The sequence below is a fragment of the Helicoverpa zea genome, chromosome 15 (assembly GCF_022581195.2).
Source record: "Helicoverpa zea isolate HzStark_Cry1AcR chromosome 15, ilHelZeax1.1, whole genome shotgun sequence".
NCBI classification, from domain to species: domain Eukaryota; kingdom Metazoa; phylum Arthropoda; class Insecta; order Lepidoptera; family Noctuidae; genus Helicoverpa; species Helicoverpa zea.
The window spans coordinates 12,282,901-12,303,858 of record NC_061466.1 but is presented as its reverse complement, the minus strand read 5'-3'; the positions used below and the strand labels follow the sequence as shown (position 1 = coordinate 12,303,858).

General features: G+C 35.0%; 2 protein-coding genes across 2 annotated transcripts in view; both read left to right on the top strand.

Moving 5' to 3' along the window:
• The first annotated feature begins 192 nt into the window (after window positions 1-192).
• LOC124637036 lies at window positions 193-8,335 on the top strand. The gene is made up of 3 exons (XM_047173353.1): window positions 193-345; window positions 569-698; window positions 8,190-8,335. The coding sequence occupies exons 1-3, from the start codon at window positions 257-259 to the stop codon at window positions 8,289-8,291; spliced, it is 321 nt and encodes a 106-aa protein (XP_047029309.1). The 5' UTR covers window positions 193-256; the 3' UTR covers window positions 8,292-8,335.
• Window positions 8,336-9,506: 1,171 nt separating this feature from the next.
• Window positions 9,507-20,958, top strand: part of LOC124637034 (cytochrome P450 4C1-like) — a 32,938-nt gene continuing 21,486 nt past the window's right edge. Inside the window, exons 1-3 of the mRNA XM_047173351.1 lie at window positions 9,507-9,659; window positions 18,993-19,161; window positions 20,221-20,330. Coding sequence (XP_047029307.1) covers window positions 19,011-19,161; window positions 20,221-20,330 — 261 coding nt within the window. The 5' untranslated portion in view covers window positions 9,507-9,659; window positions 18,993-19,010. The remainder of the gene's footprint in view (window positions 9,660-18,992; window positions 19,162-20,220; window positions 20,331-20,958) is intronic.

The window sequence follows — 20,958 nt, the reverse complement described above, 5'->3', positions numbered from 1 at the left end:
TATTATAAAACGACCCAAACAATAAATTCAAACTATAATACATATTGTGATACTCAAATGCAAATATCATGATCACGACACCTTTTTGTAAAAATACTGGCTGCCTGAACACTGAATGGAAAATTTTAAATTGAGCTTCCATTTAAAAATAATAAAGCGGTGACATTACATGACAGTAAAATTAAAATTGATTTAGTTCAAGCTTGAGTGTTATCAAACAAAATATATTTTCAGTTTAATAACTTAAAACCGCAAAATGTCTGCAGATAAGGCTGATAACGAGGATGTTGCAGGAGAAACTCTTGAAGAAGCAGGAGCACTAGAAGCAGATGTCGGAGCTAATTTGTAATTTAATGAACATACAACAACCGTAGTCTATCATAAATTGACACCATTCGCCACCAAGTGACAATAACGAAAAACTAGCCATTTCAGTTTCTATTTACTGATAACAGATGGCGCTGGCAGCTTTGTTTTCATGATCTTGTGTTGTTTTGATTTTGTGATTCAACAGGTACGCTAAAACAGTAAACATGAAGATAGAGTGGACTTAATATGCTTTTTTCAGTGATCAGCAGCTATCGGGCATCGACCCAAGGTTAAAAATAGACATGGATCCCTTCGCCCACCGCGACCTTCGGCCAGAAATGATGTTCATTCGCGAAGAGTTGCGCCAAGCGAAGTGGCAAACATTGGCGGTTAGTTTATAATTTATTAGTTATTAGTTACACCTGTCTATTATACACCCACGATGTAAGTAATTTAACTTTTCCCCACAACACCTGTTAGGTAGGTGACTCCTAGATTTATTTATGGAATATTCAGGTAGGTACGATGTGTAAAATAAGGATCAGCTAAGCAGATACCTACTTACTGTAATAGCAAAAACTCCACGTTTGCTGAAGTAATTTACTTTAAACTCTCCTAAATGTTGTCTTCACAGCACAGCCAACACAAGTCCACTGTTGGACATAAGCTTTCCCAAGTTGGGGGCATTTGCTCTGGGCATGTGTGTGGGATATTTTAAGAGAAGCTGCTACTCGTCTCCTAGCAAGGCATTTAACACTTGGTGCTGTGTGGTGGTAGTCAGTCAGTCACTATAGCTTCGTCCGGTTTTTGGCCTGAATTCTATCCTAATGCATCCTAGATAGAGTTACACAATGCCTATTTTCCAATAGGTTTTGTAAAGATTCAAAAGGTGATGTTTTAATTTTGTCAGGTAGGTAGGTACTGAACTATACCAACAGTAATATTTCATGAAGTGAACTTTATAAATGTTGCAACTGCTGAAAATGTATCAAAGAAACAAAACAACTTTGAGTTGAGGTAGGTCATGGAAAACTTATCTTGAAATTATTTAATTTCGAAACTGCAATCTCGCTGTTTCCAAAAAGTCGTGGTGGCCTAGTGGGCAAAGAACCAACCTCTCGAGAATGAGGGCGCGGGTTCGATTGCAGGTCAGGCAAGTACCAATACAACTTTTCTAAGTTTGTATGTACTTTCTAAGTATATCTTAGACACCAATGACTGTGTTTCGGATGGCACGTTAAACTGTAGGTCCCGGCTGTCATTGAACATCGTTGACAGTCGTTACGGGTAGTCAGAAGCCAGTAAGTCTGACACCAGTTTAACCAAGGGGTATCAGGTTGCCCGGGTAACTGGGTTGAGGAGGTCAGATAGGCAGTCGCTTCTTGTAAAGCACTGGTACTCAGCTGAATCCGGTTAGACTGGAAGCCGACCCCAACATAGTTTGGGAAAAAGGCTCGGAGGATGATGAATCTCGCTGTTTCCAAGAACTTCGGCACCTACTATTATACTTTGTGCATTTCTATGTATTTCTCTCAAAGTACTTATATGCAGGTTTGTTCTCAAAGATGGAGCCTCGTTGGCTTGCAATTTTGCGGTTGTTATTGCATTTGGAAACGAATGGGGATGTGGATCGTTTAAATTCATTTTAGGGGCGATCTCATATAGCCAGAATTCTAGAACATGAAAATAAAGTAAAGGTTACGGGCGGAAAATGTGACTATTCAAGGGAGGGTGAAACTGCAAGTACCTACCTACTAGTTGTGCAAGCATACCTTTATAAACTTAAACTTTTATAAACTTAAATAACGTTTATTCTGATAAATCAGCACTTTTCAAACGTCAAAAACAAAAGACAGCCCTCAAAACGCCCTTGTTCTTACCCTTCGCCACTTCCTGTGTGTTTTTGCTAGGAAGGAGTGGCGCAACGAACTCCCCAGTAATTTTATGTAGGTAGTAGGTATACTTATAAACAAAGCTGAGCTACGTCCTAGAGTAAACGTATGTCTAAAATATATAGATATAATAGTAGTAGATAGTATATATAAACGGTAGGTAATAAGCTCTCATACACTGGTTGCTGGTTGCTCCTCAATGTCGAGACCGTGACATGAATGAGTGTGTAGGTACGTATACTGTAGTGTAGGACCGGCTTTATCTCTGCTTAAACGAGCGTCTATTATGTAATTAACAGCTGGTTTTATTTGTCGATGGTGAGAATTAATTGAATCATTTATATCTTGTTAATCGATTAAATTATTATGTACTTATTTATGTACCATTGGAAGAGTTTAACTTTAACACAGATTAAGAAATTATTGAATAAGATTTCTAGAAATATAAATAGAAATCAATCAATCGATTTAAAAATAACATTTCCTTGTGATTAATGGATAGGAGGTCTCATTTCCATAGAATTTTTACGTGTCAAGATAATAGCGTTTATGTTTGAAAATCTGTAGATTTGCCAAATGCCTTCTATTTAACTTGTAATATTTATAATTAGTTGTAGCTACATTGTTACTAATTGTTGCAAGCCATTACAATGTTTCAAATTAGATGTTATTATGAAAATTATGTAATATGAACATAATGGCGGTTTTTTATCGTGTAAAATTAATCCAGCAATGGTATTATGAAGGTCGTATATGAAACTGTGGTTTTTGTTTGAAAATTATGACCTTAGTGATATACCCATGTAAACAGTACCGAAAAAAGTTTTAAGCAGTAGGTACCTACATAAAGAATTAACTATGAATCACGTCGGTCGGGAGACGTCCGTTTGGATCGTTCAAACGATTCGATTTGGGCAAATCAATCAAACGTAATAAAGTCTTTAAAGAGTGTTCAATTGTTATTGATCAAAAGACTAAAATCGATGAGTCTGTTTTTACGCCTCGCAGCACCTGAACTGACATCCTGATCACGATTTGATGAAAATCCACCTACTATTTCGCAATCCATAAATCGACGGCTCCTAAGTATACCTACTGAGTCTACTAACAAATTTTGCGAATTGCACTTTTTTGTGTATTAACACAAATAACAATAACACACAAAAAAGTGCAATTCGCAAAATTTGTTAGTTGACTCAGTATACTTAGGAGCCGTCGAAATATGCAATAGAGCAAAAAAATATTAGGCAAACAGAATCTGGAGAAGAATATTTCAGCTGCAAAATTTATTTATTTTATTTATTTATTTATTTAAAAACACCTTAAACTATCTTTACAGGATCTCTTATCCTAATACGACAGCTAAGAACTAAAAACTTATAGGTATTGTGTTTGTAACATAAAATAAATAATAATTCCTTTGCGAATTCACCAAAACAACATGTAAAAACATCAATGCTGCTATGTAGATCGTTTATGTTACGGATGGCTCTGGTTATGGGTGCTTTGGCGAGTAAGTTGGTTCTCGCTGTAGGTACCAGTAGTAGAGGCGGGCTTCGCCGCCGCCATACGTAGCGGTCCGGCACATACAGGCTCTAGCGCTGCAGCACTGCCGGGTCCAATCCGCGAAGCACCTTCACCAAGTAGGCAACCAGTGCAAACTCTCGTCGGACACGCAGTTGATTATAACCAAACATGCCCAGGACAACGGATATACCCCATATAGTTTCTTGTACAGGTGGCGAGTAAACTTATTTTGAACGCGCTCCAACATTACCGCGTACTTCGCTTCATGTGGGGCCCATATGACCGCACTATGTTCCAGATGACTCCTGACTAAAATAAACTCATTAATTAAAACAAACTATATTTCAGTGAGTAACATGATCACACTCGATTTACCTAAGTGCTAGGGTAGCCCAAGGTTTTACCTATCCCTTAGGTATCGCTTTCACTTAAGTAAGTCAACCTTACTTAAGTAAATTAATGTCTATTACTTTGGAAGTGATTTTTTGAGGTCCCTCTATTTGGTAGACTGGGGTTTATTTCTTTTATATCGGTAAATGGTCATGATTTGAAGAGTTGAGAAAATCACACCCCATATTATGTACTACGTTTACTTTTATAATGACACTCCTTTTTTGTTTCGGGGGGAAATCCTCATGGACTTCCTGGGGAGAGTCGGAGTAACCCTTGTTAAGCGTGAGTCGGATAAATAGTAACCTTAAGCTTCCTCAATAAATGGGCTATCTTACGCTGACATATTTATTTCATATCAGGCCATTAGTTCGGACTAAGATTAGAACGTTCAAGTAAACAAACTATTCATCCTTATAATACAAGAAGGAAGGTATAAAATTAAAAGAAAAACTACAAAGATCAAGAAGTAGGTATGATGTTGTGTTCAGGTTGTGTCCTACATGCAATTAGTAATTTATTAATAAAAATAAACTTGTTTTGCTTACTTACACGAGCATAACGAAACTGACTACATTCTGCCCTATAGAGGTTAGATTTAATGATGTACAATTAAAAATTCGTATGAATTAATTGCCTTGAGCTCTAATTAAAACTACCTACTACTATTAGGCACTTATGTATTAATTTTTTTTTTTAATTATAAAGCTGAAAGGTTTATTTATTTGAACGCTTAGCGGGGTTGTCTCTTGAATCGATTTGAAAAAAAATGGGATTGCCTATTTATCGAGGCTACCTTTTATCCTCTAGGGCAGGGGAAGTTCATACATTTTCTAAAACAATTTATTTTCTAGGTATATTTAAGTCTGCCTAGACTTAATGGACCGGTAACACTAAACGAACTCAAAGTTTATTCGTTCAGTAATTTAATCAGAATTAATAAACATCCAAGCCCGTTTTCCTCAGCTTTTCTGTCAATCAGGGCTGACGCCGGTGCTATACCCCGATTTTCATCAAGAATTAACCTGGGCCAACAAATTGTATGAGAAGGCCTAAAACTTGCTTGAAGAAGTACTGTTTGGCCAAGAATTTCATTAAAGATTAGTACTTTAGGGACCAACAGCTGGTAAGTAGGTGAATAATGAAAAAGGGGGAAACAACTTTATTTCCCTTGACCTGGCTTCTCAGGTGTTTTTAGGGTTCCGTACCCAAAGGGTAACCCGTTTTACCCTAAAACCCCCTACCCTAAAAAAAACTAAGTGTTTTTGACTCTTGTAAATTTTGAGCAATGAAAAATTTCACAACTACCAGGGCCCCGATTCTCCTAAGTTAATAATGTCAAAATCGAATAGAAATCGAATCGCAATATGATCGTAATAGCAGTTTTAACCATATCGGGCATTCTGCTACTAATAAAAGACCAATCGTATTCGATTGACATTTGATTGGTGTGCGATTGGTCTGCTATTTTGATGATTTTGGTCTATACGGTAGTTTGCTGTACAATCATTTTGCAATCGTAAATCATTTGCAGACAAAATGATTCATTATTGAATGACAGAAAAGGATAAAAAGGCTTATTTCAAAGAAAAAATAGCGGAATGCCACATACGCTTCAATCGTAATCGAGTCGGGATTGGATCTCAGTCGAATCGAGTCGAACGTCAATCGAAGGTCGCTTAAGTAAAATTAGGAGAATCGGGCCCCAGATCTATTTACGAAATAATACCAAAATATATCCACATTCAAAAAAAAATATATTTCAATTGTCTTTCTAGGATGACAACATCAACTGTGACAACAAAAGAGTTGAAAAAAACCTATAATATTGACAGTAGTACCACGGGTAGTTTTTTCTTGCCCGTGGTACTACCAGACCGCTTGGTAGTACTACGGGAAGAAAAAATTGCCCGTGGTACTACTGATACTACTATCGGTAGTACCACGGGCAACAAACGAACAAAACAACCCGACCTGTAGCAAGATTTTAGTACAAAATTCAGCCAGAGACTATAAATAAGTTCTACGTAAATTCAGGTAAATTATATTAGTAAAAGTTTATACTAATAGAATAAAGAAGAAAGCGCTCCCAAAATTACTGAAGTGATTTGAAGAAATCTGTTACTGTTTTGAAGCTAAACTATCCCCGAGTAAGATAGGCAATATTTTATCCGTACCTAATTCTAATTAGAACTTTAGAAGCTTTCTCTTGTCGTTCTCTTCAAAGGAAATTTTCGAAAAAACTTTCCAGAGTAAAAATTGATAATCGATAGGATCGCATTTTTGACTTGCAATTTCCTATCGTTATTAGCAAATCAAATATTATTCAGCACTTTTTGAACCAACAACCCGAAACCCCCACAATTCCCGACTTCCTAGTGTTTACATAGGTACTTACCTTTTATTAAAGAGAAATGACGTGACATATTTTTAACGTGTCACTCAAGTGGATTAAGTAAACGTAGGTAATGGCGTGGTAAAGTCCGTTAGGTAAATATAACAATTATTTTCGATAATATATTTATTATATTATATAATATAAAAATATAATAATTATTTTCGTTAGTATAATTTATTTTTATTGAAAAGTACATGATATACCATCACCAAGTAGGTTGTATATATATCTAGTATTTGATTATAACGATTAGCAAACCATAACCAACCGTCTTTTCAGCCATTGATCATATCGCCGAGAAGGCTGGTTATGGTTTGGTTATCGTTAAAGCTAAATGGTGGAACCAACCCTTATTTTTTTTTATTTAACACTTTTGTACACATAGAACACAAACAATAATAAATAATAGGAAAAAATTGTACAAGGGCACAGCTTATCTCTAATGAAATTTCTTCCAGCAGGCCCGTTATGGGAGAGTTAGAAATAGAAGAGATAGGTACAGATAGACAGTGTAAAAAGAAAGAAGATATAACCAATATATAATCACTAACATAAACTACTTAAATACATATATATATATATAAATATAAAATAAATACTATATACATCTATGACAGAGAGGAAAGATAGTGTTCTTTCAACTTGCGTTTAAACACAGCAACAGTCTGGCAGCTCCTCACCTCAGGCGGCAACTTATTCCACAGCCGTACAGCGTGCACGTGACCCTTAAGTTATTCAAAAGATCTTCATTTGTTTTTCTTGTTTAAAATCTGAAAGCATAAACTCCTAGACGTGTTATAGTGTTAAGCTATATCGAGCCTGTTAAGTAATTCAGTTATGACGAAGCGGGAACGCGGTGAGAGCTCGTCATGTATAAAATTTTGTTTTTACTTATTTTCCACTAGGGTGTGCTGTATTTATACAGTTCATAAAGCGTTGGTATAAGAGGATCTAGGTAAAAATCACTTACTACAAAAATACTTTATAAAGATTGCATTAGCAGCATGGAAATTTTTATGGATGTTAATTTTGTGGATGATTCTGAAAACCAAGGGAAATGTATTAACCTTCCGCCCGCGGTTTCACCCAAGTCACCAGACAATTATGTACCTACTTACCACACGCCGATAAAACATAGCCATAGTATTTATTTTATAGTTTTTGTACACATAAAAACACAGACAAGAATAAATAATAGAAAAAAAAATAGTATAATATTCGTTCCTGAAATATAGGTAACTGCCAAGTTTCATCGAAACCCACCCCGTAGTGAAAGAGTAACAAACATACCCACATACATTGTAGTAGGATTAAGCCACACTTGTGGCTATAAATTGTCCCCATGTGCGATTTGATTACAGGCTAATTTGTAACAATTTGTCCCTTTAATTTCCCCTACAGCAACACCTGCCTATCCTCTCCAACCTAACGGCCGGTTCACACATGTCTCCGTTTTACTGTCCCGTTTTATCGTGTACGTTTTTTTTTCGTCGATGGCGTATGTAGTTGTATACAGAATACTGTGCCATGTGTGAAGTCACTCATACAACTACATACGCCATCGACGAAAAAAAAACGTACACGATAAAACGGAACAGTAAAACGGAGACATGTGTGAACCGGCCGTAATATTAAATTACCATATAACCATACTAAGTAATAATCTTGCCTAGGTGCGTCGCACGGCCCTGAAGAAACTTCTGCTAAAGGATTTCATGCAGGAAGATTGTGAACTGAGAAACATAGGCCTTGCCTACTCTCCGCCGGATCCCTGAACAAAGTTGTAACTTGAAGTACGGAATAAACTTTATGAATTGTTCCTGTTTTTATTACTTGTGGAGATTAAAGTTGAGGGAGCATTAGGTAGGTAATATACACGAGACGTGGCGTGAATGCTACCCAGGTTTAGTTTTTGTGAACTCTGTACCTTTGATTTTGAGAAAGTTTCCTTTTAAAAGTGCGGTGTATAAAATAAAGAGAAGCACTTTATTGTGCCAATACCGCTGGTAATATTTGGATATCGTTACAGTTAACAATATGTGACTCAGGTTGGCTGGACAAATCTTCAAAACAGCCCAATATGGTAGCCTACTCTAGAGTTTGCTAGTGTGATATTCTCTTGTGCTCAAAGACCAAATTCGTTACGATTTAAATTGAAAAATAGGTGTCCTAATGACCGTAAAATGTCTGTTATTGTTTTGTTATCTAGTGTGTATGAGTCATACGGTCGCGTTGGCCCAATGTGTTTGGCCTTCACAGTTTACGCGCTTCATGCGCTCTTTGAGACCAAATCTGTATGGTTAAATACTTCGTTTGTTTATTAAAAGGAGTTTTAAAAACGATTTTTCATCAAAGAAAACAATTTGATATTTTCAAAACTACTTCGACAGTGTCCATCTTAACTTAAAAGCATCCTCATTTTTACTAGCATTCAAACCGCTTAGATTTCAAAGACAAAACAATCAAAATGGTTAGCTTTCTTAGACAGAATAATGCAAGAAGTCATTAAAAGTAATATTGCGTAGGTATACAATGACCGCAGTTTTTGTATGTCTGTCAGCTTATTATGGTAGTTTCGTATTTGGCTAGGTCTTCAACTGTGTGGGCAGTTTTTTTAAATTTGTTTTTTTAGGAGTACGTTTTTGTAGTAATTTTGTTATTTTTACACCCTACGTTTCTCATGACTTTTTCTTCGATAAAGAAAAAGTGATACCTATAGTAATCTTATAACATTTTTTTTTTATTTTACCCTCTTTAAGTTCAAAATACTGACAAAACCAAGCTCCGATCTTCGCAGGATACAAAATCTTTATGTCCGAGTTTCCGCAAATAGGTTTTTATATAATGAGTACCGCAATATAAAAGGACAAATAATTAAATTAAAAACTGTGTAGTCATTGTTTTTGCAATATTCGTGTTATTTACATCAGAATAACAAACAAGCAGGTAAAGGGATAGAAAGACAGAAGCACTACGGTTCTATATATTAGTATTATCTGTCCCGTCTCAAGTCAGTCGAGAAGCGTTCACGCACTCTTGCGCACGTTCGGTATCACAGTTTCAACTATTCGAATATAGTTTCAAGTGTAGTTAGTGCGAAATTCAATTTTACTCATTGACCGAACTCTCAAATTATCTTGAAAGTAAGTGGGTGTTTTTGTTTATTTAAATCATTATAGGATTCCACAATAATTTTAAATGGTGTAATTTAATTCTTGCGAGAGATAACGAGGTTTGGTGAATTAAATTTAATTTCATGAACACTGGTTTTTGTGAATGGCTTATCGTTAATAAAGGGCTGGATCTAGTAGCATTGTTATTTGATATTCATTCATGTTAAAATATAGTCTTTACAATGTTAAAAACCGGTTTTTAGTTTGACCTAAACCAGAGTAAGGGCAATCTAGATTAGTTCAGGTTCAATTTTCAGTGATTGAATATTCGGATTTTCGGTTTTCGTAATTTAATAAAATGCAAATTCTGACGAGCTAAGTGATTTTGAATTCAATTTTTATGCAAAAATAAATACAATATTGCCGTTTTGGATTTAAAAGCAATTTTCTGGAGTAATACACTTGTGTTCAGTGATGTGCAAAATATCTTACGAGTTCGAAATTTAGTTTCACTGGAACGTTATACTTGATATTATTTTTATTTGAACTTGCAATGTAAATAAGTGTTCTGACCTTCGTTTAATCAAACAGTTTAAAATTCTACTATATCAACATTATTTGGTTAGAAATATTATTTACTTACTTGCCTACTATTTATTTTCAATTTTTAGTATTTGTAACAGATAAAATAATGTTTTCACTGCTTGTCGTTGGACGCCACCGCTAATAAGTATAAAATATAAAATGCTGGTTACCATATAAGTATTCTATTTTTAAACCATTCCAAATTTGAAGATTACGTCATAGACAAAGTAGTAAATAGCTCGTCAATTTATTTATGAACGTACTCTTGGAATGTGCTCTTTTGACTGAAATGTTATTTATGTTAATTTATTAACCTACGATTAAATACGTACCTAGACAGTTTGTAAATAAAACAAAAATGGAAACGCGATCATATTCTATGGATAACAATAAAGGGCAATATTTATTATTGTACCTAATGCGTGGGTTATCCAACAATCTTTGGTAAATGTTACAATTCTGTATAAATGGGGTTAATCTTGTGGTAAAATAAAGCCGAAATATAGACAGGTTATTATGCCGGCAATTGTATATATCTAACATGCGTTAGACCTTGGACGGAAGCTAGTAGCTACTTATCAACCCACAAGACATGTCTCGGAATCGTAATTGAAGATCACGCCACGAAGGTTGAATCTTTTAGCGAATGATATCCTCTCGAAGACACTGCGTGACCATAAACAATATAATAAACGAAATAGAGTTCCCTAGCAGTTTCCCGCGGTTTTGCCTTAGACTCCAGGGAGAAAAATGGCTTAAAAAGTTGCCTGAAAACTTCTCAAAGATGTCTTCTATATCCAATGCTTATATATAGATGCATAGATATAGAATTGATTATATTGGTTTTGTAAAATATGACGATACAAAACAATTCAGAAAATGCACTAATTGGCTATTGACATTTCCATCATCCCGCTTGGCATCTAAATTAGCTACCTCTATTTGTGATATGAGTGATTAATTGAAAATGACTGAAATGAATGAAATTTTTCATGCGGAATTTTACATAAAATTGTTGGCAAAACGAAATTCATTATTGTTCTCGCTTATCTGGACATCGAGATTGATTTTCGGTCTAAATAATAATGGGAAACGGAAAGTTTTCAAAAACAATGAGCTGGCAACAAAACAGCAGCAAAATCGGGCCTAAAAATAAATACAGTCTTTGGTGACTACAAACTTTTGAGATTTATTGTACGTGGGCCTAATTGTAGGAGAAAATGGCAGTTTAAATGCTAATTCTTCTGTGTAATTTTTCAATCGCATCTCTAGCTGTTGTCCATCGTCCACGCGTACCAAAGGAACAAATCATTTCTCGCAACCGGAAAAAAGTAGCATAGGTATGTACCTACTTTACCAGGCTCATAAATTATATGTGAACCAAATAAATCAGTTCAGCATTTTGGCGTGAAAACGCGGCACACAGACACAGACATACCTACATCATACAGACAGACAAATAGAGCTACTTTCCTATTTAGGTATACCTAATATTAGTAAGGATATTTTTCCCAACAAGCCGTTACGGAGACAATAACAGCAGGATACCCATATTATCATATTGTCCTCATATAAGCATGAAATATATTGTTGGCATAGATATAGATATGTATGATATAATCATCAAAATTATATCTTAGTGAAACTGGTCAGGCGTGGGCAGAAGGCAATTTGAGTAGCTATAAAAAAAGGCAAACAACAGGGAAACTTTTTTTTTCTGAGCAGCGATTTATATTCAAAGAGGTTTGATTGTTTTTTGTTTTGTAAAAAAATGTATAAATATAACTAATAATAATAATTTACGAGTTGAATTCAGGTTTTGTACTCATAATTCTCATTTCAAAGTCAAAAGTCAAAGTCAAAATCATTTATTAAAATAGGCTAATACGATTAGCACTTTTTAACGTCAAGATTTTACAAGAATGACAACACCCCCAAAACGCCCCCCTTTCACCACTTCCTAGTGTTATGGCTGGAAAGAAGAAGCGGTGAAGAACAAACTTCCCAGCAACACAGCTGTCTATACAATTTAATTATTATTAATTTATTTTACAATTATACAATTCAATTTTATCAATTATTAATTTAAAACACCGAAAAATACAAAATAAAATAAAGCACTTTTGTTCCACTTCAGAGCTGCCATCTGCGTTTATCTGTGAAATAATCATTAACATTATAATATGCCTTTTTAACAAGAATTTCTTTGATTTTGTTTTTAAAAGAACTGTCCGTTAATTCGATTTAGATCTTAGATTTATAAAATCACATTAAAATCAACTATCGACAAATATTTATAGGTACCTATACTATCCAAGTAGGTATAGTTGTGAAATTAGTTATTTAATAACATAAAGCCTGGGTTTGTTTACAGTTTCTGGGTCCTTAGTGGATTTTACCAACAAAAGTTAACTTGACTTGATTTTTTCGATTTATCTTCCAACTTATTTGGCGGAAATCTGGTGTCAACTGAAGATAATAGGAGCGAAGATTTATGTATGTTCACAAAAAACCTGTGATCTATCTTTGTTAAATGTCAAGTCGTTACAAGCACTTTCTTATAAGTAGTTTGTGAGGGATCTTTGCATTCAAGTAGGTTTTAGAAATGAGGTTACACTGCTTTCAGTTTCTTGTAGGTTGTAGGTTTTAGAAATAAAGCTAGCCCTATCCTACGACTTATACCTAATGTGTTTTTTTAGGTCTTTTTTTAGGTTTGAGTATCTTTACGAAAAGTAACTCTGTCTACCTGTCTGTATGTTCATCATCGATCTCAATGCGAGGGACACATATAGAACCTTTGATAGGAAATCTGCAAAGTTTGATTCGGGTGCGGAAAGTAATTCCCTCGGGAAACGGGTGAAACTGCGATGAATAGCATATATAATAGAATAGAAAACATGTATGCTGAACTGTAAAACTGTAACTTTCATAACAATGCCTAAAATGAGTGACCAGTATTTTTTAATTTTTATTGAAACATAATTAGCCAGAGAGGTATCTGTGAAGCACAATTTATTAATTACAATATCAATTCATAGTGACTACTTACTAACAATTTATAACAAGTGAGACAAATATCTCATTACTGGCCTGTCTTTGTAAATGTCGTTTAATAGAACCAAGGCTATAAAATAATTACCACCAATTGGGGACACTGATTCAAAAATCTATACTTAGGCCTTGTTCACACGGCTAAACGTGAACTCTTTCTCGTTGTCTCTTATAGATGGCTGTCTTTTGTAAATGTTGACGTTCAAAAAGTGTTTTGCAGCCATGTTTGAATAAATGATTTTTGAGTAACGTGCAATTCCATGTGAGCAAGGCCTTAGATGTTGGTTTGGTTTATTTCAAGACTAAGTAGAACTTCAGTGAATAGAATAGAATTTCAGTGTAAGACAGCCTATTTGTCGAGGAAGTCCGTAGATCATTCTTAATCAAGGCGCAAGAAGTAGGTATTTTTCTCAGGGCAAAACCGTGGGATACAGCAAGGTCATTTTAAGCTCTACATTTTTTACGTTCATTCATCGTTATAATCATCCAATTTATTTTTATTTATTTCTTGGGCAAAGACCTTACCGAAACCAAAACAAATGATAAATAGCGAAAAACAATAAGCCAATTAAAAGCAATACTAGGTATCGATAACATGCTAATCTTATTTGTTGTTGCTTATTTTACTATTGTACATAAGGTTAGAAATAAGTATTTGATGTAGGTTAAGAGATGAACTAGGCATATCTTTACAATACAATGTTATCTATATTTACGTACTTATAGCATTTTTAAGTTGTTTATATGTAGGTATATGTATAGGTAGTATTTTATACGTTGATGCCATGATAAATATAAATGGATAAATAAAATTATGTTTAGATACTGGCGCTAATAAACCAACAACATCCCTACTAATATTATAAACGGGAAAGTAACTGTCTGTCTGTCTGTTACGCTTTCACGTCTAAACCGCTTAACTGATTTTAATTTAATCAAGCAGAGATAGAGTTGACTTTGAGAAAGAACATAGGATAGTTTTTATCCCGGACTTTTGAAGAATTCTCTTGGAAACGCGATAAAACCGAACTCTACGCGGGCGAAGCCGCGGGTGGAAGCTAGTAGTAAATAACAATGTATTTTCATTGATGATAGGATTCCATTGCAAGGCCAAGCTTAATAAAAACTTAGTTCAGGTAAAATATGGACGGTTTTTTTTGGATTCTGGTAGTTGTATAACTTGTTTAATGTTTAAATTATCAGCTATTTATGATTTATTGATTTTGGCAGAATTATTATTCAAATGTTATGAATAAGATCTGAAGAGGTTGTTAAACGCTATCTACTGATCTTTATACCAAACTTCTAATTCATTCAGACAGTATCCCTCTCTCATTTGGATTATTAATTACATTTTAATAGTCAGGTCAATTATTATTAAATCGAACATTTCATAAATTTCGATATTTTCTAAGCCCAAACAGTTCAACTAAATCCGAGTGCGATGTAATGTAATAATTATCTAATTTTAGTACATTTGCTTAATAGCCATTAAATCACATACTGAACGCAGTCTAAAATAGCTCATCAGTGTAACCAATTAAGGGTCATTATCGCTTGAACCTGGATTAAATACGGCATACATTAGTTCCACATTGGCTAATTAGCTTTGACCACGGTGTAAACGGCTTATAGATAGGAACAAGTTCACCATTTCACCAACAGTTGGTTACGTAATCGGTTCGTTAAATAAAAACTTTTTTTAACTATGAACCGGCATCTTTTGCGTTAACTTCTTCTATTTCGAATTTGGAATTGTTGACGTCCATTTTAGTCGACATCAAAAGTAGCCGAACAAATCAACATTTTCTAAAATGTCTAAAAACGTAAATAGTCATAATTTTATAAAAAAAAAAACAACACAAATGTCAAAATTTACTTGACATTCTAAACTTCAATAAAATAGCCCGGTCAAAATAGACATTTGAAATAACAAAAATTCCCGGAGAGCTGATTTTTGGTGGAGAGCTAGATTTGATCATTCTAAATAAAATACTAAAAGTCCCCATCGATCCCATGTGTGCGTCAAAAGTTATTCGAGGTCAAATGTCAAAATTTTTGGTTTTTTGTGTTTTTTTCGAAAACGGTAAGTTTTATCAAAAAAATACATCAGACCAAAATTGTAGATTATAAAATTTTCTACAAAAATGGCATTAACAGTTTTCTCCTAAATCTTACCATTCCCGAGATATCGTGATTCAAAGAGTCACACTACACATGATATACACATATAAGCCACGTATTTACGACGGCTGCCTTTAAGTTGTGTCGTTTGAAATAAGTATAGACAATCTAATAGGTTAATACCATTTATTGTTTTTCAAAGAATTCTCCGCGATATTTAATGCACTTTTGCATGCATTAAACCCAGTTCTTGAAATATTTATTCCATTCTGAAGTGGGGGTAGTCAAATTGGCCGATTTGTATGAGTCAACAACTTTTTCAGGTGTGCTGAAACGTTTACCATTAAGACTTTACTTAATTTTGGGGAATGTAAAACAATCGTAATGCCCACGGATCCATGTCACGGTATGTTACATGTTGGTCTGCGACAATTAACTGCCGCATAGCCTCGATATTATCTTGATATATTCCTGAGATATCGCGCTTCAAAGTATATTCCATACATGACATGCACACATTTTCACGCCACCTGTGAGGTAGTGTACTCGGCGCGTTTTTTTATCGTGGTTTCCCCTGTAGGCCTACTCCACTAACTGTCATGACAATTTTAGGATAGTTTAAGGGAATAATTGCCGTCAAGTTCTAATATGATGTCATTATTGATATTAACTATTGGTCAGGTCAGGCAAGTACCAATGCAACTTTTCTAAGTTTGTATGTACTTTCTAAGTATATCTTAGACACCAATGACTGTGTTTCGGATGGCACGTTAAACTGTAGGTCCCGGCTGTCATTGAACATCCTTGGCAGTCGTTACGGGTAGTCAGAAGCCAGTAAGTCTGACACCAGTCTAACCAAGGGGTATCGGGTTGCCCGGGTAACTGGGTTGAGGAGGTCAGATAGGCAGTCGCTTCTTGTAAAGCACTGGTACTCAGCTGAATCCGGTTAGACTGGAAGCCGACCCCAACATAGTTTGGGAAAAGGCTCGGAGGATGATGATTGATATTAACTATTGGGTTAACTATTATAGTGATTGTTTTAGATTTATCAGATTCATACAAAAACTCGTGGTGGCCTAGTGGGTAAAGAACCAGCCTCTCAAGTATGAGTGGGTTCGATTCCAGGTCAGACAAGTACCAATGCAACTTTTCTAAGTTTGTATGTACTTTCTAAGCATATCTTGGACACCAATGACTGTGTTTCTGATGGCACGTTAAACTGTAGGTTCTGGCTGTCATTGAACATCCTTGGCAGCCATTATGGGTAGTCAGAAGCCAGTAAGTCTGACACCAGTCTAACCAAGGGGTATTGGGTTGCCCGGGTAACTGGGTAAAGGGGGTCAGATAGGGCAGTCGCTCCTTGTAAAGGACTGGTACTTAGCTACATCCGGTTAAACTGGAAGCCGACCCCAACATAGTTGGGAAAAGGGCTCGGAGGATGATTTGATACTACAATCATTTTTGCAATTGCAAAAAATAATGTCAGGAGTTTTTCTGGCGCAGGTGGGAGTAAAGTTTTAATAGGGTCCAGATATTATGTATCAATTTCCAACCCCAGTCTTCTGGATAAAAATGGAAATGTCGAAGAAAAATTAGCGTGCGATAATTTTCTACAACTTTAAAAGTGGATTGTCGCGACCTCAGAGGTTTAAAAAATTTTGTTCTGTGTTTAGTGATGCAGAACCATGCCTTAGGACTGCAGTACGCTGATATTTAGGTTTTAAAAGTGGGCAATCTAGCCTTAGCGACAAGCCACGTGAAGGTAATTTAAAACCCGATATGACCCAAGATAATATCGAGGCTATGCGGCAGTTAATTGTCGCAGACCAACATGTAACATACCGTGACATGGATCCGTGGGCATTACGATTGTTTTACATTCCCCAAAATTAAGTAAAGTCTTAATGGTAAACGTTTCAGCACACCTGAAAAAGTTGTTGACTCATACAAATCGGCCAATTTGACTACCCCCACTTCAGAATGGAATAAATATTTCAAGAACTGGGTTTAATGCATGCAAAAGTGCATTAAATATAGCGGAGAATTCTTTGAAAAACAATAAATGGTATTAACCTATTAGATTGTCTATACTTATTTCAAACGACACAACTTAAAGGCAGCCGTCGTAAATACGTGGCTTATATGTGTATATCATGTGTAGTGTGACTCTTTGAATCGCGATATCTCAGGAATGGTAAGATTTAGGAGAAAACTGTTAATGCCATTTTCGTAGAAAATTTAAAGATCTACAACTTTGGTCTGATGTCTTTTTTTGATCAAACTTACCGTTTTCGAAAAAAAAAACAAAAAACCTAAAATTTTGACATTTGACCTCGAATAACTTTTGACGCACACATGGGATCGAAGGGGACTTTTAGTATTTTATTTATAATGATCAAATCTAGCTCTCCACCAAAAATCAGCTTTGTGGGAATTTTTGTTATTTGACTACTACTTTTATGTCTATTTTGACCGGGCTAAAAGTAGATAAATGCTCTGGTGAGTTATCAACTTCACAGTGTTTAGCAGATTTGAAAATGTACCTAGATCAGTCCAGGTACTTTTTGAAGCTGACTGTACCTATAAATTTGAATGTTAATTGTTTGAACGAAAAACAAACTCAACGAAACAAAACATCGGATCGAATTTATGGAAAAGCTTCTTCTCGTATAACATTTAACTTTTGATTAATTTATTGTTTAAAATGTTAGACAATTGTCGTATCGCTAAAATGTAGCGCTGCGAAGGTTAAAACTCTTGAGAAAAATCTTCGAGTCTTTAGGGAATTAGAGTAGACTTAATCGGAGTTTTATTTTGTTGGTGAACTCAGGCGTAACATTGCTTCCGCCAGAAAGGTAGGCTCGCGCTATAAATTCTAAATTAGTTTTACTCAGAAGTCCAACCGGGAATCTATACTAATATTATAAAGAGGAAGACTTTGTTCGTTTGTTTGTTTGTTTGGTTGTAATGAATAGGCTCAAAAACTACTGGGTCGTTTTTAAAAATTCTTTCACCATTTGAAAGCTACATTATCCACGAGTAACATAGGCTATTATATTTTATCCCGGTACGGGCAGTAGTTACCACGGGACGCGGGTAAAACCGCGGGAAAACGGCTAGTTAGTTATAAATTACAAATGGGTTTTAAACCCAAAAAATGGAATAAAACTACATGAATGTATCGTTAAATGAATGGAAAATGTTAATCCTATATTTAAATATTAATTGTTTGCTCTGATTACATTAATTTACTCAGAATTTTGGCCCGTTAATATTAAAATACAAAAGATATGCTACTTCAATCTGAAAATTGCTTGTTGCTACAAAATATTGTTCCTGGAATTAAACTAATTGATGATGCTCAGAGCATATTTTTGGTTCGTTATTGTTTTAAAATATGGATTCCGACAAATGATTAAATGTCTCGATTTATGGATTAAAATTGATACAGTTTTTTTTTCAGTTTTTTACAGTTTTTCAAAAGTTAAAAAAAATGCTCATTCTGTCTGTTTTTGCTTCCGATGTATTGGAAACTACCTATACGTTTAAAAGTTTTAGTTTTAGTACTACTTTTTATAATATTTTAATTATTTTCGTTCCCAGGTCTAATCCTAGAGAAGGATGATAATTGAAGTCCTGATAGCCGGGGCAGTAGCCCTGGTGGTATGGCTGCTATTCTTCAAAGAGGAGGAGGACCCACTGGACAAGCTACCCGGACCAAAACGGCTGCCCATCATTGGAAACTCTTGGGAACTGTTCCAATCGCCTCCCGGTAAGTTAGCAAAAAGCATGTTATCTTAGTAGGTTTTGTAAATGCGGATTGGTATTGGACTGATATTCTCAGATTGGACAATATATAATTGGAATTGAATTGTTAACGAAATGTAATCGATGATTCAATAATTAATGCCTCGACACCTCGACACTTCTTCTGTATGAGAGGAGGCCTTTTTTGCCTCACAGCAGTGGGACGATAAAAGGCCGTCGGCGATGTGGTCAAAATATGTAGTGATAAAATATTATATTTAATTCAAAATCATATACATTTTCATTTTCTGAGACTGACATCATGTAACAAAAAGCAAAATACACGAATATTAATGCGAACGCAATTTGTGTTGTTATACAAAACTTTGACGATCAGATTCCCACACAGAGTGACGCCATTTTTTTTCTACATCCGAATTTTAATGACATTCAGCAAATGGCCAGTAGGTATTTTATTCGAACACAAAAAGGTCAGCGTTAAATAAGTGATACTTTTTTGTATGTTCGAAACTCCATTTTGTATTCTGTATACGTAGTCGTTAATGTAATAAATACAGGTTGTGTGTCGATCGAATTTGTGTCGGAGATGCAAATATACTCGTTGGACGAGATTTAAAATATAAGTTTAGTACCAGGTTAGGTAGTAACAGGTTTAGTTGCAAGGATTACATCAGTCTGGAAGAAAGGATCGGATTTTATTATATGTTTACACCGGCGAGGACTGTATAGCGAAGGTATATAATGTATGGTGAACTTTCTTTTTCTTTCTTTAAAAACAAAGAGTATCGTCAAGAATATCTTGAGCAGCCTTTTACGTCTTCAATTTAAATAATTATTAACATTATGGATTTTTGGGTTATTTTTAGGATATTTGCAAATTATCAGCATTGTTCGATACAAACACTAGGCAAAACACGTGGTGATTCTTTTGAAACTATTTGGTAGCTATAGCCTTACCTTATTTGACCCGTTGTCCCGCGAAAGTCTAACAGACAAAGCCTATTTACTTTCACAAACCATAATGTTAGTAAGATACTAATCGTCTTTATTTCTATGTATACAGATAAGTTGCTGGATGTGATGGTGGGCTACACGAAGCAATATGGCGAACGTTACGTGTTCAAAGTGATGGGCCTCAGAGTACTGCACATTTCTGGACCGGCTGATATTGAGGTAAAACTTACCATGAAGTGTGCATTGAGTTTCTTCCTAGTAAGTAGATCTAGATTAACTATTGAGAAAGTGTGCAAATAATTCGGCATTTTCGCTTCGCTTTATAATAAACGGCTTCGTTCAATACTAATTTCTAATCTCTGAATGAGAAGAGGCTACAGCCATGTAGTGGGATCATAAAAAGGCTATTGATGATCATACTTTAAGTACATAGTTTCTGACTGCAATTACTTAATTCAATACAGCGCGTCCCCCTTTACTTTGCCTAAAAAGAGTTTAATTTTCCTTCAAGTTAATTAACTGGCTGCTTAAACAAAGCTTAAAGCTTTTAATTTCAGCTAATGGAAAATGAACGCTGTAATATTGATAACCCGTTCAGGAAGATAGACAAGCTAAACTAACACAGTCAGTAACATCAAAGTAATTGTTAACTTTAACTTGCGAGATTAAGCTAGCAGTTATTCAGGAATATAAGGAACTTAAAACAAACAGATAACTTTAGCTGTTGTTAGTAGTGTGTTTTCTAATGACCATTTTCAACAACCAGATAAACGGCGGATTAAGAAAATTTGCTGTTTTTTCATAAATAAGAAAATATATATTTGGGAGATTTTTTTCATGTAAAACG